General features: G+C 35.5%; 2 protein-coding genes and 1 pseudogene across 2 annotated transcripts; all 3 read right to left on the bottom strand.

Moving 5' to 3' along the window:
- Positions 1 to 334: 334 nt before the first annotated feature.
- LOC147390170 (uncharacterized) lies at positions 335 to 1,821 on the bottom strand (annotated as a pseudogene).
- A 10,514-nt stretch (positions 1,822 to 12,335) lies between these two features.
- Positions 12,336 to 14,078, bottom strand: LOC147390169 (glycine-rich RNA-binding protein 4, mitochondrial-like). Its single transcript, XM_086458685.1, has 4 exons — positions 13,812 to 14,078; positions 13,668 to 13,736; positions 12,758 to 12,864; positions 12,336 to 12,606 (listed from the first exon to the last, which is right to left on the bottom strand). Exons 1-4 carry the CDS (start codon positions 13,906 to 13,908, stop codon positions 12,493 to 12,495), a joined length of 387 nt encoding a protein of 128 aa, XP_086314811.1. The 5' UTR covers positions 13,909 to 14,078; the 3' UTR covers positions 12,336 to 12,492.
- An 826-nt stretch (positions 14,079 to 14,904) lies between these two features.
- On the bottom strand, positions 14,905 to 23,131 carry LOC147390168 (pyrophosphate--fructose 6-phosphate 1-phosphotransferase subunit beta). The gene is made up of 16 exons (XM_086458684.1): positions 22,843 to 23,131; positions 22,599 to 22,757; positions 22,374 to 22,495; positions 21,283 to 21,336; positions 21,079 to 21,185; positions 20,744 to 20,849; positions 20,143 to 20,206; positions 18,949 to 19,037; positions 17,317 to 17,448; positions 16,997 to 17,167; positions 16,741 to 16,856; positions 16,364 to 16,475; positions 16,161 to 16,245; positions 15,789 to 15,833; positions 15,556 to 15,624; positions 14,905 to 15,293 (listed from the first exon to the last, which is right to left on the bottom strand). Exons 1-16 carry the CDS (start codon positions 23,042 to 23,044, stop codon positions 15,217 to 15,219), a joined length of 1,710 nt encoding a protein of 569 aa, XP_086314810.1. The 5' UTR covers positions 23,045 to 23,131; the 3' UTR covers positions 14,905 to 15,216.
- Positions 23,132 to 24,369: the final 1,238 nt, after the last annotated feature.

The raw sequence follows: 24,369 nt of genomic DNA, 5'->3' as shown, positions 1-24,369 counted from the left end.
AAAATTTCTTGAGCAAATACCAAACTGATATCCAAGAATAGAAGATTGGGGCGTAGGTAAAATTTTGGCATGCTTTTGTAAGAAATTCATACCAATTCAAAGAATTTGGATGTAAAAGGTTTATAAACATCAATCGGCATATTGTCGACAACACTGTCTTCCTCTAAACTTCATCCCAAATACTAGAGTTGATCTAAATATATTTTACAAATCCCATGGGCCATGCCATTAAAAGTATGTAAGTTTCCCTCTTATGGAAGGAAGATTAATCAAACACTCACATCATAACCACCCTTACAAATAGGGAAAGAAACAAATACTTCAAACATAAATAAAAAATTTAACCTTTTTTAGAATGAGAAGCTATGGTTAATACCTATGTAATATAACAATAAACCAACACTTTCCTCCTGAATAACATAGTGAGGAAAAAAAAGCCTTATTAAGCCTCACCCACCGTCAAAGGCCTCGAGATACACAAAAAAGATCACAACATTTCATACGAATCTTGGAGACTTGTTTTAGGTATCTCGAGGTCCTTTTGACGGTGGATGAGGCTTAGTAAATCTTTTTTTCTCACTGTATTAGTAAGGCTAGTTGGACTCAAAACAAAAAATATATATATATATATATATATAAAAAGTTAATAACATATATAATTAATACACTTTCTTAGAGAAGAGGGTGCGCAGGTTAAATAACTTAACACCTGCGCTGGTCTGTCCACTATCACCAGCGCCGCCGCTGCTGGACCGTCCATCACCACCAGCGCGGCCACCAACCAAAATGTTCTCATCGCTTCTACAACTCGATGGTTGACGATAACCAATACACATTGGAACATTAAGATTCAAAACCCTACCCCTCCCACCACCACCACCACCACCGGTCTTACCATTCCGAACCACAGGTTCGGATCTTTTCACACCCGAACCTCCACGCCTAACCTGCCAAACGGGGCTACTCCTACCCAAATGGATCCCACCACCTCGACCCGGACTATTTGGCCACTTTCTCAACTTCGACTCACCCGACGAGTTACTGCGTGAACACGGTGCGCTACTCACCTTCCGAGTTGCCGCTCCACTCCCCATTTTAGGCCGATTTCCACTATTTCCAGCCGAACGACTCCGCAAAAATGGCCAGATATTGATGTTGAGCTCAGCCCCTGTGCTCGCACCGCTACTAATCTTTCTTCTCTCTTCTTCTCTTTGTCTCTGTCTCTGTCTCTGTCTCTGCCTTTGTCTTCTTTGTTATTGGAGGTTTTCTTGTCACCTATCTTGAAGATGTCTCTCCATCGCTTCGATGTCGATAACGCGGTCGATGACTCTGGTCCTGGACCGTGTTCAGGAATGGAGTCTGATTCTGGTTCCGGATTGGGTGTTTCAGAAAGGTTGATTTTGGTGTCTGAGTTAGATGGGTCAGAGTGATGAGAGATTAGGTCGAGAGGGAGAAGGACGCCATCGACGATCAATTCGTCAGCTGAGAGGAGATGGGGTTGGGGGAAAGATGGGTTTCTAATCATCCAGAACTCGAACTCGGGAGAGTTGGGATCGTTGGTTCTCCTACCACTACTACTAGGAGATAATGCTTGAGATGTTTGGGCTTCTGGTTCAAATCTGGGTTTCTCCATTGGAGAAGATCCTCCCAGAGAGAGAGAGGGAGAGGTGTGAGGAGTGGTGGGTGGTATGAAGCTTCTTCCTTGCTTTTTTTCTTGGGCAGCGCACATGGTTCCGTTTACAGGAACCCTACAAGCATTAAAGAATAGGAGAGAGAGAAGTAATAAAAGCTCCTTTTTCTCTCCAATTCTCTCAGAAGCTGTGATAAGTTGGGGAGCAAATTCCCTGCTCCAAGAGTTGGGAAAAGCCTATACCTATATTCTTGACACGTGGTATACTCTTGGGCCCACTATTCATGAACGTCTAGGTCTACTGAAAATGTAAATTAATAATTAATCCTATGGATAGATTCTTATTTCATAATTTTTTTTTAAAATAATGCTGAAGTGACCTCGAGTTCGACCTCACATCACACACACCGACTTGAAAGTGCATGGAGTCGTAGATTTTCTTCGGATACGAGTGAAAAAGTATTTATGATTTCTATCTACTTTCACATCAAGATGTGCGATATGAGATTCAATCTTGAGGTCACTCTTGCACGACTCTTTTATTATTATTATGGATTGTTTTGAAGCAAATTATTGAAATTGATTTTAAAATTTGAATTATACTATATTATTGATTATAGAAATTAGAACATGATTTAGACCCACTTTAATTGACGATGCATCTAGGGTTGGAGTCGGGATTTTTTTTTTTTTTAGTGGGGCAAACTATAGTTAATGGTACATTGAAGAATTTGAAAACGAATAGTTTTGGGGAGATATATATATATATATATATATATATATATATATATATATATATAAAAAGTTGAAAAAGAGATATTTAAGTCATTTTCTATTAGTCTATTAGAAATGATCTAATCAAGAGACAATATAAGGGGGGAGGGATTGGGGGCAAATAAGGCATGCAATTAATTGAAAATAGGGTATCTCAAAGTTCTATGAGGGCAACTGCATCCTTACTAACTTTGCCCCTGGATGAACTGTGATCTAAAAGGCAATCAGGTAAGATCTTCATTCTGAATTGTTGATCACATGGACCCGTTTCAAATACTAGATGTTCAATTGGGTTTTTACTCAAATTTGTATTATTATTTTTAATGATTTAAATGTTTGTTATCTATTTAAAGTGCCTATTAAACTTTAGATAAGAACGCTTATATTTATTTATATAAAAATAATAATAATAATAACATTATATTAATTTAAATGGTTAGATTTGCATGAAGCGAAAAGATTCGGAGTGGACAAGGCAAGGTATTGGATTTTAAAATCATGATTTAGAATTCCTTAGTCGTGCTCATTCAATCAGAAGTAGTGAGAAAATACATTCATATGAAATATGAGTTGAGCTCATTTCCATCATGGATTTAGGATTTTTTTTTTTTCACCAATTAAAGTCGACTCACACTTTCAATGACAGAAAACATGACTAGGAAAAAAGTGGAATAAAAGAACTTGCGTTAATCTCAAGTCCTTGCGACGAAGGCTTTGATAATGATAATAGCCAATCAAATAGATATCGGCTGTGTGTATCTCGACAAGAAGAGAATCAAACATTCTTGGGCTAATGAGGAGATCCTAACACGTGGCAAAAATGATGTTGGAGTTGGAAATGTTGCTCATCTGTTAAGGTAGTGGAACCGACCTAATAACTTGGGTTATTATGGTTATGAGAAAAGGAAAGGAATTATTAGATGCAATGAGTGACACCATATTACCATGTGAGGTTGGTTAAGGGATCTCCTTTAATTTCTTATGGACCCATCATTGTTGTTATCAACTAGTGCCACTTCTTGTGATATGGGGCTAATTTTATTTATAGTGTGGGTTCATGGAAAACTCTACCCATTTTCAGAGTCACAACAATTAGATCGTGAACTCTCGACTCCTCGACTCAACTCCTAATGTATAGAGATCTAGCCAATTGATTATGATGCAACTCTGAAAGCGCTTAATGCAGAGTCCTTGGTAAATATCCTCATGAGCAATCATGCGTCTTTGACAATGACTGACCTTGATATCGTGCTAATGTACGAACCCTATGTAGAATCGATTGCGCTTGAACCTAATAGAGATAGTTTGATTGACCTTGACGTCGCACCGACATGTATTCCCCACGCATAATCGATTGTGCATGAAACTCCAAAACAAGGATGACTCATCATTTACAAATGTGATGCCCATTGAACATCATACGATACAATCAGAGAATCAAAAAAATCTATAAATAAGTCAAGTAATAAAGTAAATGGGCGAGAAACCAATTAAAACATCATATATCACTGTCAAAATAAAAACATTAACTTGATTGTCTTAGTTGAATTGAATTCATAGGATTAAGAATGAGCATTTTAAACTCAAGTTGAGGTAGTGTCAATAAGAAAATAAACTATCTAAGAGTTTGTGACATGGTTAAGGTTGAATTCAAATTCCTCGTTAAGGGCCATTCTCATGGATTTATCCCAGAAATTACCTGGTGGATGTGGGGGAAGGGGATTGGTCGTGTCTTGAGGATTAGTCAAACTTCAAGTGAGCCAAGTGTTTTAAGAGACCCAGAAGTTGGGAAAAAAAAGTCTAACATATCAAGGGTTTTTAAAACTTGGGATTTGGATATTATTGTGATTGGAGGAGTAGGTGATTAAATCCAAATATTGGTGATATCATGTCAATGGGACACATACGGAGTAAAGGAGGTGGTGCTCACACCATGCTGCCTTTTCAGTTTTTTTTGGTAACATGTGGCGTTGACAACCTCCATTGCTGCTAAGTACTATCTTAGCATAAAGCTGCCTTAGCATCCGCCAAAGGAGGACATTCCAGTGATGTCAGCCTACAAGTTCCTCGGGATTCAAACCCTATCTATCAATAACAAATAATACATAATTTTGGATGATGATATTAGCATGATTAATGATTTTGTAATCAGAAAGTCTTCACTCATTCAATACTCTGCTGACGTGGCATAGATATAGAATTGTAAATCTTTTTTTCTTGGGATACTCAACTATCCGTCTTTTATGGGGATGTCTAGGTGTGTATCCCGAGAAAAAAGGTCTGACTCTGTATCCCTGCCACGTTAGTCGAGTATTGACAGAGTGAAAACTTTCTAACTAGAATATCGACACTCTATTACCATATCATAAAAATATGAACAAGGCTCGTAATTGGAGATGTTAAAAAGTGTCACATATGCAACTGAAACACATGCTAACAAACAAACTTATGCTCATCTCCAATGTACATATTAAATTTTAGGATCATGGTTTTCTGACATCCTCACTAACACACGCCTCTCGACATGGCCTGGACTAGAACCATAGAATTTTTCCTTCAAGATACATATCTATACATCCTCGTAAATATGTACAGTTGTATATCCCTAGGAAAAGAATCTATGATTCTACCACATGCCACATCAGGAGATGCGTGTCGAAAGGGGCATTAGAAAATAATTATTCTAAATTTAAAGTTTAATATTTCATTCTTAATAAAAATCAATTGAATTGAAATTTTATGAGGTTTAATATGTAGATGTGGCAAGGTAAAAGGCTGGCCACAGATAACTTGATCCTTTACTTCTGACATGTTTAACACACACTTTAACTTGGAGCACTTAAAGCAAGTAAAACTGATTAATCTAACACAAAATAGATCCACTAACACATTCATTATGGATGATCTAAATCATTTTGTTATAAAATAACAATGTATTTATTATTTGATAATCGAACCCATTAACTAATAATGTAATTTTATTACAAAATAATTTAAGTATATTTTCATATTTTTACATTGTAATATCACAGCCCATAATTTTTCACTCCTAAATCATATACAGATTCTTAGGGCCGTCTTGGATTGGTTTTGGGCTTATAATCCCATGCTAATTTCTCACCAAAGCACAACCTCGAAGCAATCTTAAGGATGTTTTAAAAATGAACTTTAAAATCTCTTCCACGTCAATCCAAATACTTAGCCCTATTTTGGATGCAAAGTGGAAAGTAATGGTAAAATAATAATAACTTTAAGATAAAGTAGTTTTTAGAAAGTATAAAGTAATTTTATTTTATAATTTATTAAAAAAATTAAAACTTTTTTCACTTTTAAAAAGTAATTTTTTAAAATTAATGCAAACAAAATTTTAAAATTAAGTGAAAGAGTTATTTTTTAACTGCATCCAAACGGACTCTTAATAAGACAACCAACTTTAATTGATTATGAGTTGTGCGGGAGCGACCTCAAGATAGGACCTCATATAATATATCTTGACGTGAAAGTGGATTGGAATCATAAATACTTTTTCAATCATATCTCAAGGAAATCATTTATGATTTCCATACACTTTCACGTCAGGGTGTGCTATGTAAGGTCTGATCTTGAGGTCACTTCGGCATTATTCATTGATTATTAAGAGATTAGAATCCTAATGTTGGACAAAATAAATTAAGGAGAAGAGTATCTAGAAAAGATTGGGATCATATAAATCATGAAATTTTACGAAAATCACTAATTGTTAAGATATGAAATCCAACAATCGAAATAAACATGTATCACGAAAAAAATCAAGTATCATTTGAATAAATCTTGACCATCCATTACTTTCACGAGTCAACGGATCCCAACCGATTAAAAAAAAGGGAGTGGGGACGAAAATCAAAAGAGAATATTATTGGTATGTTTGTCAATAATGGCTTTTTGTTTGGAAGCAAAATGATGAGTCAAGTGTAGACGGAAACTGTTAATGCAATTGGGGCCCATAATTTTAAGTCTATTTTTAACAAGTGCAACGTTTCAGTGGCTCGTCTTTGCTATTTTAATAGACAAAACTTGTCAATGGATCCGATCAGACACGAAAACCCGATCCGTTTCAATAACTTAAAAAGGATCATATATGAATTTGATATTCATAATCTATTAGATCAAATTCTAGATCAACCATGTCTTGATCGAATAGGGATCAATTTGATAAATAAAATGTAAAAAATTATATACATTATACATATTTTTAAATATATAATCTTTATTTATATTTTGTGTATCAAATAAGATTTGATCCGACCAAACTTGATCTGTTTTATTAGAATGAGATTATATATTGAGATCCAATAAAAACTCTAATTTGACAATTGTCTGATCCAATTATTATCATATTAGTCCAAGATAAAATCGATCCAATCCAGACTTGACCTATTGACAACCCTATAAAATACCTTATTCTGTTGAACCCATTAACTCCATGGTATTTGTGGAGGGATAAATTTATCTTTCATCTAAGTTGTTTATTTGCACCATCAACACATATCTCGAGGTGAATACGTAGAGTTATTTGAGTTGAGAGTTGAAGAACCAGAAGAGTAGGAAAGTCGGGATCAAAGGAAGGTCAATATAAGTTAAGGGTCAAGGAAAGATGGGAACAAAAAGACAAAAGGTCGGGAGAATTCAAGGTTAAAATTAGAAGACCCAAGGTCAAGGTCGGGGGAATTCTCTCTCAAATGACGTGTCATGACAAATCACGCTAAATCCCTTAACTAGGAATAAGATTTTTTTTCTAGGTGGGAAGGTTTTTCCTATTTATGGACTAAGGCCATTGTAAAGGGAAGGAGGAAGGAGGAAGGAAAAAATGATGAAAGGGAAGACTGGGAGAAGAGGTCATATAACCGTGAGATTTATAGTGGAACGACTCCGCGAGTCCGTGGATGTAGGGCACATTTGCCAAATTATGTAAAAACCTTCGTATTCTTTATTTTTCTATGCATTTTCTATTATTTAAATGATGTGATCGTGACTTAGTCGGTTTATCACAAACTCGACTTTTACAATATTCAACTTATTTTTTATTATTCAGAATCAATTATAAAAATATAATGTTGAAGTAACAGTAAAATGTACATCAGAATGTCGGAATCGATGTAAAGTTCTAGCACGACTCTTATAAAAATTTATCAAATTTAGGTTTAGACATCAACTACTATGTTAAATGTCTATACATGAAATGGGAGACCCAAAATTTAAACAAAAATATATTAAACATCAAACTTAATTTCAATATTAAAGAATATAATATATTTTTTATATCGATAATGGATCAACCCATGTATCATATATATATATAGTAATGTTTGGCTGGCAATCTTAGGTTAATAATGTTGGTTAACAAAATTTGTCCTATATGACTTAAAATTTCGATTGAAAGCTTTTTTGTGAGGATGATCTAAGATCTCTATGGCGAGATCATCTTCACAAAAAATTAGCCTAATCTGAAATTTCTAATCCCATCAAAAGTGGTTTAAAATGTTGAAGAATTCTTAATTGTCGATTATTGTAAATTTGTAAATCACTTTTGATGGGATTAAAGTTTTAGATTGGGCTGATTTTTTGTGAGGATGATCTCCTCACTGTAGAGATCATCCTCACAAGAAGCCATCCTAATCGACAACTTTAAGAAAATAGGACAAATTTTATCAACCAAAATTGTCGACCTAAGATTGTCAACGAACCCCCCCTATATATATATATATATATATATATGATAATGGGGGCATCTGGACTTGCGTCTAACTAGGGAGACCAAATGAGCTAAGGTAGGAACCAAGGCATATGGGCCCCTCCCTCGAGCACATGCAATGCCCACACATCACACACACCAAGTAAGTGAGGGAACACCTCACGAGTGGCCGCGAGGAAATATTACTCACATTGGGTATTAAGCACACAACCTCTTGTATCAAGATATTATTGATCCAAAACCAATCCAATAAGTTATGATATTAAATCATATAATTTCTATTAAATACATCAAATTATTAATAGTGATAATAAAATTTTCACTTTCAACTTATTCTCTTAAAAGCTATTATGGAGAGTATGTTAATTACTATCTAATAAAAAAGTACCATTAAAAAAAAAGTACAAAACTACAAATTTTAATATTCGATTTCTCCCAGAGATAGAGGTCAAATATTTTACAAAATTATCGAGACCCACACGTATGACATTGATACTTGTATTGTATCCATAAAGATATTCAAAAGGATTTGATGTTCTTCAAGTCACATAAGATGTGGCAGTGAAACTAAAGTTTCTCGTAACTTGTTAGGGGGAAAGATATTTAATAGTGTATGACACGCTTGCCTACCATAATATTTTACTCACACCGTACGGAACTTTATATGGTACAACCTGGCTCACATGGAATGGGTCCCATTTATGGACAAAAAAAAATACATGCTTGATTGGTTGTTGATGCAAAACCTATATGTCATATTAAACCATTTTGTTGGTTAAGGTTTTCAGTCATTAAAAGAAAACTTGAATTATTCATCTTCAGCACCATCCAAGTCTTGCCCAAAAACATTATATTATATTTTGAATAGTTCACAAGTGGCCTCAAGATTGTACATCATATCGCACATCTTGACGTGAAAATATGTATGAAACCATAGATGCTTTTCATCAAGATACGAGTCAAAAAGTATCTATGATTCCTACATACATTCGTGTCAAGATGTGCGATATGAGATACAATCTTGAACAACTCTTTATATTTTATAGGTTGGAATACGTTCGCTCATGAAGAATGACTCATGAGAAAACATATGATCCTAACCGTTTAGAGACAATATCCAACAGTTGAGATTTATGTGTATCCTGACAACACATATCTCGCAAATACTTACCCTGAGGATAAATCTCAATCATTGGATTTTGCATTTAAATTGTTAGAATCATGTGTCTTTTTCATGAGTCAAGAGATCGTGACTCATATTTTATAAATAAATATATAAGAAAAATCTAATCTAAAATTTTACGGCATATTTCCAATAAAGCTCTTTTCCACATTTCCCATAAAGTAAAAAAAATAAATTAAAAAAACAATGGGATAACATATGGCAGAAGTTTTGGAATTTTTTGGGGAAAAAAATCAAATCAAAGAAAAGAGCTCTAACAAGAGGTTGAAGATGGTGGGGGTGGGAAGGGATGTTTCGATAATTTTGGAAAAAGACAACGGATTTTTTGAGAAAAAAATATCAAGATTTTTGATAAGAAGTTGAAGGTGAAGACATATGCCATTGATCCTATAAAGGGTCTAAAAATATACAGCAAAACATGGTGGGTAAGTCAAGATTATCTTACAAAAAAAAAAATTTAAGGCATAAGAGCCAAGGGAAGGCATATTGCCAAATCAGTAATGTGGTTCCAAGGAATTTTTATTGCAAAAGCTACAACCAAAACAGCTCTGAACACAAAAAGTTGGTAGTATTTAGCTGGAAAATCTTGGGCGTTGAGGCGATTCACTGCAACCCATCTCTGTTTCAATCTTCTTCAGTGACAGTTGTGATTTTGGTCTCATTAGTTTCTTTTGTTTTGTAGCATTTGTAGTTCTTGGGACCAGTTATATCCATGTACTCATTTTCTTTTCTTTTCTTGGTTCTAGTTCTTTCATACATCCCAATCAAATTAAAAGGAAAATTTTATAAAACAAAGAAATTTGATTGAGATGGTTAGGCCAGGTGCAACGAACACCAATTACAACCCCATTAAAAAAAATATGACCGAAAAAGAGCAAGAGGAAGACCCAAAATAATGTAATAGATGGAGACAATGAAAGTAGTCATTTGCATCGGGATACACAAGAAAAAGATTTATGGTTCTGTCTATCCCGAGACAAATGATCTAACAGTTCTGTGATGGGGGCGTAAGAAAATCATTATTCTTTTAAAGCTGATGAAGAACTACTAAGTTTGGAAATATTTCACAACGTAAGTATAAAAAAGCTTGTACTTTTTACCGTCACGTTAGAAAGAAATGAAAACCTCGACATGTTTTTTGAATTTGTTTTATTTATTATTATGTGTAATGAATCAGGTAAGGTTGTCCAAACCCAAACTTAATCATCGTCCCCATCATGGATACATACTCATGTACAACTATTGCTTTGCACATGCTCATGTCTGCCATCAAAACCATAGGGTTCGTCTTCAAATAGACAAATCTTGGTGTTTCAAGATCAATGGTCCAGTATTGTTCCCTAGGTAAGACATGCAATCCAATAATGGAGATCAAAGAAGAAAGTTAAAGAGTGACTTAATGATTTTCTTCAACTTGGAAAGGCAAAAAATCTGTTCTCAAGAATCATTTTTAGTTTTCGACAAAGGAAAATGCTGAAGAGACATTGAAATTGACATCGTTTCAGACATTGCTAATATGGATGTGTCTAGAGAACCATAGATGCCTTTCATCGAGATACGAGTGAGAAGCATCTATGGTTCTATGCACACCAATGTCCCAAACGATGTCAATTTCAATGTTATTCCAGCATGACTCTTCAACAAAATAACTGAATGCTAGACATCCAGATATAACAAAATTCAAGTACGATCAAAACAAGAAATTACAAGTTTGCTTACCTTGCTTTTCATTGTCCCCTCATCCTAATACTCTAATTTTTGGGTGATTTGGGGCTTAATCTTCTAAGTTTCTTTGATGAGGTGCAACATCAAGAATTATAATGTAACAGCATTGTACTCTAGGAGAGAAGTTTCCATGACTGACCAACCTACATCGAAATACTGGAAATTATTCCCTTCAAAAGAGTGCCTTAATTGGATAATTGAAATAAGAATATATTGTCTAGTATTGATTTCCATCATTTGTTTAAATTTCATTTTTTAAATGCATTTGATACTTCTCCAAATTGTAACAGTAAGAAGTGGAATTATCTTGTGGAATGAGCGCTTTTAGCTCTATATTACCAATGATTTTTTAAGTTGCCAGGTGTGGAGTGCTTTTTCCTGGATTGGTGATTTTTAATTATTTTAAGATTAATTAGATATTCAAATTAATTTTAGAAATTTCAGTATTGAACTAGACCTGAAGCTGTTTGAAAACATTTCAGCTCCAAAAGCCGACTCTGAACCCTTTCGTAACTCAAGATTCCATCCAAATATCCTTATCTCAGATACCTATATTCTTAGAGACCCAACCTTGGGCAGCCCCAGATCCCATTCCACCCAAGGTGCCCACCTAAGATAGCTCCAGTTTGAGAGACCCAACCTCAAATAGTCCCATAATTCCTACCAGAGGGACTTGACCTCAGATAGCCTTGATAGAAGACGAGAGTCCCCACTTTAGATGGCTCCAAACAAAAAGGATCCAACATTGGATAGTTCTGCTATAACTTTTTATGTGACATACATGAAAGAATTCCGTTTTTGTTCACCAATAAGTGCAGCAAACCCCCGCAATTCTCTCCCTAAGTACAAAACAGAAAGGGATGGCTCATTTGATGAGAAGAACTATTTTGGAGTTTCCTCTATTGTCTGTGAAGACTGGGGACTCATTGTAGCCAAAGCTTTGACCATGAATTCAGCACATTTTGTCATGCATTTCTTCACTATTATATATTGTTTGCGGACCCACACTAATCATTCTACTTCATCCATCAATTATAGGCAATTTATTAAGCAGCTGCTTCTTTGTCACCATAGTGCAAGGTCTAAGATCCATAGAAATATGTTTAAGAGTTAATAAAGAAAGAAATACTATATAAAAAAAATCACTATTGTTGGTGGAATTTTATGTTAAATCCAGCCAGAAATGATTTACATAAGATCATCTTTTCAATTTGAACCCTTTTAATAATTTTAAATCAGTGTTTTATATTTGACAGTATACTAGCCATCAGAGTTTGATGACAAAGAGCCTGTTAAAGAGAGATAATAAGTTAATAACATGTACCAATTTAAGATGGATGACGACCATACACATAATGTTGCAAGTACAGCTAGGAGTTCATTTTATCACCACAAGGGCTGTGGTGAGAAAAGATAATTGAAATAAGAGAGATCATACCCAAAAAGATTTCAATTATTTCGATTAGTGATGTCTCCTATATTAGAAAGGCGAGGAACAACCACAGGTCCACCACGAACCTTTTCAAGAGCAAAGCTTATCCTCAATGGCCGACCTAAGAATGCCTGCAATGGTCACATAATCAATTTGTATCTTCGGTGTTTGGGGACAATGATCCTATAATTTTTTTTTTCTTTTACAAAAAAAGCAAGAAAGAAAGAAAGAGAGGAAAAACACCCCTCTCTAATTATGTGACTATAATAAGCATCTATTTACCTTTCCATCCATGGCATCTTTGGCAGAGCTAGCATCATTGTCTTTTGAAAAGCATATAAACCCAAAGCCTCTTGACCTTCCACTATCTTTGTCATACATGATCCTCACTGAAACATAAATCGACACAAGGTTTTCAAGAAATGTAAGTTAATTGTTACGTATTAAGGCCGGTCCAGTAAAGACACTCTTATGCAGAAGGTGAGGCTTATTCTTATGGACTTTTTTCTTGTTGTTTTGACAATCCAAAATATGGCATACAAAGTGAACGACTATGCTTATGTCTAGGATATCTCCATGAGGACCCATCATATGTGCCAAGTGTTGCATCCATTAAACGGTGTATCGATGTTCACATTCCACATATACCCAGTGAATGGGCACCTGCCAATGTTGACGTGGGTTTTTGTCCGCAGAGACCCATTATCTAATATGTATAAATATAAGCTTAATTTCCTACAACCCACACTAATATTATAATAAAGGTGACATCTTGTGCACATTGGTGGTAGTTAAGACCCATATTCATAACAATAACATAGATCACCAAGGAAAAATTCATAACTGTTCGGGTAATCCTAACTGTCCAATGTATAGATTTCATAACATCAAACTCCATAAAAATGTAGAACATAATAAATACAAATAAGTTCCTATGCAAGTAAGATAGAAGTAACTTCAACCTATATAGGTGAATTATTCTAACAGTTCTTTGAGTTTGTTAAGGGTAAGATTGTCCATTTGTCCTTCTATTATAAAGGAAGAGAAGGCAGATGAAAAGATAACATTATGATCAGTCAGACATTCTATCAAACATGTGAAGGATGGGACAAGTTCATGCTAAGAACCAAGAATTTATGTTTGTTAATGGATTAGTAGTAAATTTTTAGCTTTTTATTTTTATTTTTTATACCTTCGGTGACATCTCCAAATGAAGAGAAAGCGTCCTTCAAAGACTTCTCGTCTACTGCCCATGAGAGACCTTCAACACCACCAAAACCATTAACAGATACATTAAGGGAAGATGAAAGGGAGAGAGAGAGAGAGAGAGACGAACCTCCAACAAACAGTTTGTTATTGGGGGAAGATGAAGGCGTACAATAGCATCGCAGGCGTAGAGTTGGATTATAAGCTAATCTTCGAACAAGGAACATTACATCAAACACTAATCTCGTCTGTTTTCTCTGCCCCAACTTCTTGTTCCAAAGTCTCAAACAATGTTTATAAACCGGCCCGAACCAGTGGTCCAACCAGGTTCGATTGGACTTGTTATACAATTGGTTCGATTAGCGGACCGCTAGCTTTTGTGAATGTTATTTTTCAGTGAAAATAAATGAAGGTAATTTTTGGAATAATAATGAAAGTAATTATTTGTGAATGTGTTGGAATCATAGATTCTTTTCTCGGGATATGCAATGACACATATTTATAATACAGTTGTGTATCCCGGAGGGAAAAAATCTATGGTTCTAGCCATGCCGCATCAATGGGTGTGTGTCAGAGGGGGCTTCAGAAGATCACGACTCTTTTATGAAAGGTCAAGTTAGCCAAAATCAACCCATTCTGAAACTTCTAACCCATATTTTTAAAACACATTGACTATATAATTGGTTGATGACATTTTTTTTATTTGCTATAAATGTAAATCAGTTCAACCAAATTAAATCAGGATCCAACCAATTTGATAAATTTTTAGTTCAGTCATCTGTGCAAGCCCATGAGAAATTGAAACCATTGTCATTATTTTTTAAACCATGTTATTTGGTTGGTTAGGCTCGCTTTGTTTGAAGCACCTCAATTGTTGGGTCGAAGAGATAATTGGCTTCTTAGTTTGCTTAAGTTGCTTAATTCATTTCATACAAATGTCAAATTCGGTGCATCGTATCTATGAAAAAATTCCATCCATAAACCGCACAATTTTAGTGGTAGACTTGTTAGTACTTGATTTGTTGTATTTCACGAGTCCGAGCTGAACCATAATACCACCTACTAAGTCTGTTTGTATCATCAAGCAAATTCTAAACAGGAAGAGCCAATTTGGTGATTATGATTTTAAAAATGAGCTTTTAGGTCTGATCTTAAGTTGGGTGCTTGTTCCTCCAACCAAAGACCCCTTCAAAGAAATTAAAGAATGAGAGCATCAACCATATAGGCAAGAAGAAGACCACACAAACTTTCACTCTTGAGAGAAAAGGAAAATATAAGGTGTCCTCCAAATTCTCAATTCCAATAATCCAAGCAAACTGCTTAATACACTTACTATCCTCCAACAAAACCCTAAATTCTAATAGACGAAAACTTAAAATTACGAAAATTAGATCACTTGCTTTTCTCCTTCTGTTTTTTTCTCTCTGATACCTTGAAAATATATTTGGCAAATGAGAATTATTCGATCCTTCGCAGCAGCATGAACACGTGAAAAAATATCCATCTTGTTTGAGTCCATAATATTGGTAAATTTGTTAGGCTTGGGCTCCAAGCTCCAGTAATAGAGTATGGTTGGCGACGTTGGATGTGGGGCCGTTAAACTGAATGGGACCTGTTACAATGACCAACGAAAGAGAACGAATGTTCAGAAGTCTGTCATTGTTCATGAACTCAAAAAATATTTTAAATATGGTCTTCCATTCTTGATGATCAACTCACCCTAAAAATGATATTTTATTGGCCAATTTGTTGGAAACTCAAACAGGCCAAACCAAATCAATTTTGCTGATTAATGAGTTGACCAACAAGTACTTAAAAATTGGTAAATGTGCTTTGGAGAAGGCAATGATCTAGACATAGAGGTTACACTGTACCTGGACTGATGTATCGGTTCTTGAGGGCCCACTCATCCCGCATGGATGCAAATTTTTGGAATGGTGCACCTGGAATTTCATCATCGTAAATAAATGTGATTAGTTTTTTTTATCACATTCAGTAGAAAACAGAAGGGGAATGTTTACTACTGGATCGCCTATATTAGCGTCCTTTGGTTAGAGGACCAAATACCGAATATAGCCTCGATATGAAAAAAAGAAAAAGAAATCACCTTCAAGCTCCACCATTGCCTTCTTGATCACAGGCTTGAACTTACCTGAAAAATTAATAAAACCACATGATTGAATCATATTTCATAGAAAATTCCCCAGTGCACCTTCACAAATAATTAACCCGAAAACCCTTCAATTCTGTTTTCTTTGGAATTCTACATTTAAAATCTTATCTTCGTGGGAGTTAATTTAGTCTCGAAATAATCGTAATTATGAAATTCTACGAGTTAGGGGAGAGAGATACGAAAAGAAACTAATGCATAACCACATTTTTCGTATTACTTCTGAGATAATAATATAAATTAATAATAATAGGGATTCAAAGTCCCTCACAATTTATGATAAGTAAAGGAAAGTTAGCAAGAGCATACCATGTCTCCTCTCCACATCCATTAGTGCAGTCAGAGCAGTCCCACCAACTGTCCATTCTTCAACTGGAGCACCCAAATTCCCAACCTAGATATTCAATAACAGAGAATTGTGGGGAAAAGCCCAGCAATCAAGGACTTTTCATAAGAGGTGCTTAAAATAGACAATGAAGGAAATTAATAAAGAAAAGATAAAAACTACAAACCGAGGATATGAGCCCGGTCTTTCCAAAATGGAGGAGGGCTCCTGCAGTATAACCCAATGCATAGCAATAAGTAGAATCAAAGTTCGTAGGCAAACCACATCTTCCCTCGTAACTGCAAGTGAAATTCTAGTATCAGATAATAACTAATAAAAGGAAATTATGTTCCACTGTATCTCCATTGGAAGAAAAGAAAAAAAAGAATGCCATTAAACATCAGAGTATCAGACCCAAACACAAGAATATGCTCAATTCAGCCTAAAGTATAACTACCGTAGAATTATGTCCAGTAACAACAGTATCATCAACTGACCAACATGTGATAGTAATTGGGATGAACCATGACTTAAAAGAGGATTTAATTCAAAAGTGGTCGATACCCGAAAAAGTGAGACTGCCCTTTGAACTGTTCTTTATATGTACCCTCCTGCTTCCTTTTTTCCAGCTCAGTTTCAACCATTTGAATAAGCATTTTCTCTGTTTCTATCTTGGCAACCTGAAAATGAAGAAAAATAATTTACGTTCCTAAGTACAGTAACAAAGATGCCCTATCAACTCCATATTGATTGAAGAACAATTAAACAAACAGAAAATATAAAGTAATTAGTTTACACCTATAAATAAATAAAAAGTTACCTGCACGTTTCCATGTGGATCTCTTTCAAGCATCAGTTGCTCCTGAATTGCTTGGGGTAAAAAATCGAAAAGCAGCTGAGATTGGTGACGAAGCTTTTTCTTCCACAGACCATCGTCATCTACAACATCATGAGCTAGGATTTCATTCAGTTCTGCAATAAGCTGTTGCACCTGTAATATGAACATAAACAAACCAAAAGAGTTACTAAACATATTAGAGCCAATCCGATGCATTATATTAGAAATCCGCCTAAAGGTGTATGCTTCACGAAAGTTAAACAGGAAAAAAAAAATGTGTACGATATGATTTGAAGTTTTACCTCAGGAATGAAATCAATTAAGCCTTCTGGTATAAGTATGACACCATAATTATAGCCGAGCTCAGCACGTTTGCAGATCATATCTGTAATGTAGTCTGTAACATTTTTCAAAGTCTGCTTCTTGGCAGCGACCTGTGGCAACATAAAGCTTTGTCATATAAAAATGTATACAGGAAGCATTCAAGACAGTTGATCAATTAATATATGATGTTTGGCAATTCAATGCAAGGCAGCATCAAAAAAAATTTCCAATTGAAAATATAATTTTCTCAATCACTCACTAATTCCAGATACCAGTCCCCATGAACATGGGGGTATTAGCATCACAAACCTTGCATCACCTTTCAAAATGATTGCAAACAAAGATATTATACAAGGAGTTTAGAATCATGAAATATTATACAGCAACATTAAAGTTGTAACAGATTATCAAGAAAGCTTCCATTTTTAAGGATTGCGAATGCATGATAGTTATGAATCTTGAAGGTGATAGGGAGACCTATCCTACAAGGTGATTAGAATCATGTAATATTATACAGAAAAATCTCAGTTTGGGAACAGCAAGGTTTTGAAGAGCTTTCACTCAGTGATCTGGTCCAGCCAAAATGAGTGGTATCTTCAGAGAACATACGAACTAACCTCTAAAGTGTTTTCACTCCATTTGGTTTTAACTATTCTATCAAACTAAGAGCTCGGGCCAGCTGTCTTTTGGCCACTTCTAGCATGGTCTCTTCAACCTCCAATGGAAAGAATCACAACTGTCTTAGTTTTGAACAATTTGCATGATCCTACTCTACATAGTACAATTAAAGTGACAGTTAATAGGCCACATTTGTTGTAGATGGCCAATCTTTTATACTGGGAATGACAATCCACTACAAACAATTGAGGGGGAAAAGATTTCTTTTTTGGATAACTTCACAATGTTATACATTGCTGATAGCTGAAGATGGCAAATCTATTACTATTATACAAAGAATGCTTGTGCTTCACTGGAAGGGCTCCATTAGCCACAGATAAAAACCTTTCTCTACTTTAAATTATAGAACCCATTGTAAAGCTCAACTATAATGACAATACCCCTACATAAACAATGTTGTAAGGTCCATTCTAACCTCATGGCCATCTTTCTGGCTCGCCCATCAAGGTTTTGCCCACCCTTTGGTGGAGCTTTAACCCAAAAGTAATATTTTCTAGCCCTGGATTTGAGCATTTTTCATAAAGGGCTTGAACCCAAATTATTTTTAGCCTATGGTCTTGGTTCATGAAAAAAAAAAAGCTCAACTCAAATGGTTAGAAAACATCAAATCAGGCCGAGTTTTGGTCTGTAGTTTCTAGGCACCCAAAGGGCTTGGCAAAAATTTTGTGGGATTAGTGTGTTTGAAATAGTATACACAAGGAACTTTTGGCTGTAGGATCATTACATTTCCATGATCCCGGGGTCATGACAGCAGCATCATACATGCCAACCATTAGTCTGATTATAGTCAACAAGTTCAACCACCAACATGAATGGATTGTGTGAATATTTTCAATTATCTTTTTTTAAGGAAAGTTTAAATACTACAAAAAACATAAACAACAGGAACGGATAAATCATTTAAAAGAGAAACAAGAAATTGCAGTAAGTACCTCTTCTCCAATAATAGTTATGTTTGGATGAGTCTGCAAAGCGCACTCCAATGTAATGTGAGAAGCTGCACGCCCCATAAGCCTCACAACTGTAGAGACAAAGAAATTTAAAGGTTCCCTAATCATGTAGCGTACAAACAAGTGATATGCAACCAGAGTTTTCACGCTTTATGGGAGAGAAGAAGGGGTGGGTGGGTGGTGTGTGGTGTGGGGGGGGGGGGGGGGGGGGGGGATGAGTTTTATCATACTTCTCCTCCATGGAGGCTTTTCTTTTAACAGGGAAACGATCCAAAATAGTTTCCAACTAACTGTGTGCTAAAGCACGGTTTACAAGCTAAAAACATGTATCAACCTCAATGCTCTCATTGACTTGAAACCCAGATGACACAATAAACAAACTTAAAGAAAATAATAATTTTTAATATGATTGACTGGTGCAGTAAGACCGCTTGAGTTTTATCTCTGTATCCCCCTGTCATCTTCATCCACAAGCACACTTTGTTATCCATATCATTGCAAAAATACTTCTTAAAAAATCTCATCATTAAAGTTCCTCCGAAACCGTACATCCTTTTAGAAAATGGTCGATCTTCAATTTCCAACAATCTTTCGTGCATGCTCTGATAGCATAAAAAAAGAGAGATGATGGAAGGAAATACCTTCTTCAATGGTTAACCCCACTACATCCCCTTCTCCAACAAGACAGGGGACACATTTCTTGAATTCACAGGAGACGTTAAAACACCCCTTGAAACCATAGATCCATAGGGTAGTTACTGGGACATTGGTCCCCCAATTCTAGATCTCTTCCAAATCCCAAATCTATTAGGCAACGGATGAGACATTGATTTTTTATTTTATTTTATATTATTTTTGGATAAAGATGAGACATTGATTACCCACCCACCATTATGAAACCCATACCTAGTACCAATCGCCTTCCTCCATAGGGACCCTGACTAAATTCTTAGATCACCTGGTCAAGACATTCTTGTATTGTGAGCTACTCTATCCCATTCGCAACGGTGCATACAGACTGGCTAGTCTGATGCCAGTAACTGAAATTCTGCTTAGCACCAAGATTATCCTTTACTAGTATAAGTGGTTTAAGTCAAACTACGAAGTAAATAGGAATAAGCACAGAATGTTGAGCAAGAGCACCTCATAAGATAAGCTCCAGAATCATTAACTTACAGTGATAGTATTTGCCAGTTGACCGAGCATCCGTCATGACATTTCCAATCATTTCTGAATAAATCTGCATGAGCAGAGTTAAATCAGCACACCTATAATGGTATATTTCTATGGAATTACAACACCATGCTCAAAACAAAAAATTTCATACGGGATTGATTTGAGCCTCATATTTATTTTTTAAGCAAGATAAATGGCCATGTTGAATTGCCTTCAAACTGAGCTTGCATGACATTATTATGATAGAATTAGTGAACGTGTATAACCATCAACGTAATCACTTACCTAGGACCAAATGTTTCAAAGCAATTATCAACCAAAGAGAATAAGGTGTTGACAATCTGAAGTTGAATAAATTAAATCATATCGGGGGAGAGTGGAAGAAGATGAAGAAAAGAAAAAGAAACTGTCAAAGTGGAGAACATACTGCGTGCCTCTTATGATCAAATTTTGCTTAATAATACAAATAAATCCAAGGAAAGTATTATCAGGAGAAAAAAACACAGTTAATTGATTAATAATAAACATTCATAAAAAAATGCTAACAATATAAGCGAAGATGAACTAAAAGTGTGAAAATCAGAAGTGTAAAAGTGTTCACCTTGCATGCTGTATCAAATCCAAAACTTGTGGGAACCTCCTTGCATTTCAGATCACCATCAATGGTTTTGGGACATCCAATCACCCGAGTTTTCACATTTTTGCCCCTGATCAATCCATTCAAAAAAAGAAAAAATTGCAACAAGAGGATCCCCACATCATTGACATGAATAAATAGTAAAATTTCTCTAACCATTATAGAACAGAAATCCAAAATTAGAGAATGCAAAAGTTACTCGTGGAACTCTAAAGATACTATTAGCAGAAGATGCAAATGCTTGGATAACTCCCTTTTTACAGTGTTTTGGAACAACAAAAACATAGCCTCTACCATACCTAAATTTTTCGGCAAGTAGACAAGCATTTGTGTTTGAGTCATCTCCACCAATAACTACAAGCCCATCTAAATCAAGCTTCACCGCAGTTTCTTCTGCTTGCTCAAACTGACAAGCATGAGCATATGAATTCAATTAGTCCATAATTAAAAGGTCAACAACGTTAAAATTTGAATAATCCTTGTAAAATATACAAGAGAATAACCTGTTCCGGGGTTTCAATCTTGTCCCTCCCACTACAGATCATATCAAATCCACCCTGTTTAGAAAATTAAAAATAAGTTATTATTATTAGCTAACCCCAAATTGTTCAGATATGGCTTTGATGACAATAATGTATTAAGATACTATCCCGGGTTCATACAACACTTTATGGAAGGCCCAGTGTAACACTGCAAAGTGTTACATACCATAAATAGTTGAAATGGTTAATCACTACTTCATTGAAATCTAAATGCACGAACACTTAAATAGATAGATACACACATGGATCCACAAAACCCATAAATACTACATAATGCATATCCACATGCATATGTGGACATGTCGAACATGTAACCATCCATGGTTGCCCACTATCTTAATGGCCAAATCTGCATCACACACATGCATGAATGCCCACTCACAAATACACATAAAACCAACTGAAAAAATATGTGACCGAGTCATTTCCAACATCTACCATTAAGAATAAGGGTGATTTACCAAAAGATGAGCTGAAAATTAAAAATTTACCAAACGACACACTGTTTATTTTAATTTCAAAATCAGTAATTTACCATTTTTGGAATTGAAATATTTTCGTTTAAGTAGTGAAAAAAATTCACTGTTTTATAAAGCAGAACTTTTTTAACTGTTTTATTGAAAATAAATAGGGAAAGTATTTACTGTTTTATAGAATAGGGAAAAAATTCACTTTAAAGAAAATATTTTAACTCCGAAAATGGGAATTTACCATTTTCGGAATTAACATGAATAGTATACTGTTTTCGGAAATTTTCAATTTTTGTCTACATTTGGGAATTTTACCTCAGAATTATCACCTGAGAATCGCATTCGCATTACCAAGCAAAATCATTTACAACACTATAATTCTAAACTCGAATTCATTTCATCTTCAAGCAACATTACTACTTCCACTCCACACAAACTTATCGATAACCGATTTACAAAATTACTTAACATTGCTAAGCATTCCATGCAATCATAAACTCATTGAAAACAACAGATCACAATTCACAAACATCAATTTAATGCAATTCGCCGCAACCCACAAAGAACAAATCAAAGCCTAACCTGGTTTCTATAAGGATAGATAAATTCCGATGTCAGCTCAACATATTTGCATTTCATGATCCCAGCAGGACCACCCTTGAACCCATAAAGAGTACTCCCCTTAGCTCGATCCTGCAAGTAATCTAAAACCAACCCAAACATCATTTTCGCAAAAAAAAAAAATCGAACTTGAACACAATTCCATTAAATCAACCAAAAAAAATTAACTAAATAAGCTTTACTCACCGAAAATTCCAGAAATCACATTGTGCCCTCCTGGAGCCTGACCTCCAGACAACACAACACCAATCTTTAACTTCTTATCTGATTCCAAACCCGAATCGCTTGGAACAAACGAAGCAGATGGTTTACCAAACAGATTGGGAAAGAGCTTAGCAATCTCATCTGCAAAGATAGAAACGAAATCAAACACAAAACAGAGAAATATATCACTGAACGAAATTGATGGATCTAGGTTTGAAAATGTAACCTGGGTTTCCTGCAGCGGAGCTATTGGGACCATCGACGATGTTTAATGGTTTTTTAAGGACAGAAGGGAGAGGGAGGTGATGGTTGAGACGGTTTGTCTGGACTTCACTGTATACGGAAGCGAGACGGCCTGGTGTGGATGAAGGAGATAGGTTAACGGCGTTGGATTCGCCGTTAGAGACGGAGTTAGGGGAGAAAGACATGATTAACGGAGGTGGATCGAAGAAGAGATAGTGATCGAAACTCTGTTTCTGTTTCGCTTTTTAATTTTGGTTGAACAACTCTTGACGTTGAGGGAGTTTGTTGGACGAAAAGGGTAAAAATGTCATTGGGGACTCCGCCTGTACACTTGGTAGTTACTTTAGGAAGTTCAGATTCTGTACTCCAGGAGTTGAATAATGTTTCCTAACTTCATACCTTACTTCGAACCACTTGGATGTTCATCAAGGGAATTACGTCATCCAATGTGTGGGGTCAAGAAGACGTCGCAGCTGGACCATTCCTTGACCAGTTTAATCGAACCAAAATTTAACTCATTTACCAACTAATCTTTCTTGCCTCGACCGTATATCTTGGTTGGTGAGGAAGGAGATGCTGAAAGGAATATTCTAACCTCAAAAGAAACGAACGGCTGTGATAGAGTTATCCTGTAGATCATAATGAACGTTTGGTTGAGATTGTCCAAAGAATATCATCCAATCTCAGCCATCCATTGATGGTTTCTTTTGATATCGGAAATTTGCTATATTACAATGATAGGGGTTTGGCTGGACCCTAAAATTGTTCTTGCCGAACCAAACTAGGTCTATTTGGGGATTTGGATTAACCCAATGTGATAAATGGACCAAATCCTATTCCCCTCTTGAATTATGGGCCGGGATCCGTAGACTCATGGCAAAAAAACTCGTAAAGAAACACGCAATCCTATGTATTACAACATGAAATCCAATGGTCACGAATCTACGTATACCCTTTGATTATAAAGATTAGTTGCAATCACAATGAATAGATCCATTCCCTTTTCATCTATTTTTCAATTTTATTGTGTTAGTAAGGGATTTGGATTTAGAAAAATATATATATACGAATAAAATAAGAGTCGTGATAATATGACGCCCCTTCTCCCTTAACACACGACCCCATCACATAACCGTAGATCATTTGCCTCGAGATATAAAAGAAAATATTTATGATTATATGTATCCCTAGACAAATGATCTACAATTCTGTGATGGGCCATGTGTCAGAGGGGGGTGGGAGGCGTCAGAAAATCATTACTCGTGAAATAAGAATCTAGTTTTTTTTTTTTTTAAATACATATACAACCAAGTATCCTTGTAGACAACAGACCAAGCAATATATGGGCTTTGCGCAACCCATAGACCATGGTCTTGTCCAAGGATTAGTCCTGGCCTCCTGGGGCATGTGCAACACCCACACACCAGGTAAGTGAGGGTGCATCCTTAAAGGATCCACTTTGATTAACGAATAATAAAATATTATTTTTTTCTAAATATTTCAATTAGTC

The sequence above is a fragment of the Akebia trifoliata genome, chromosome 11 (assembly GCF_017979445.1).
Source record: "Akebia trifoliata isolate Shusen 1 chromosome 11, ASM1797944v1, whole genome shotgun sequence".
NCBI classification, from domain to species: Eukaryota; Viridiplantae; Streptophyta; class Magnoliopsida; order Ranunculales; family Lardizabalaceae; genus Akebia; species Akebia trifoliata.
This window is presented reverse-complemented; position numbering and strand designations above follow the sequence as displayed.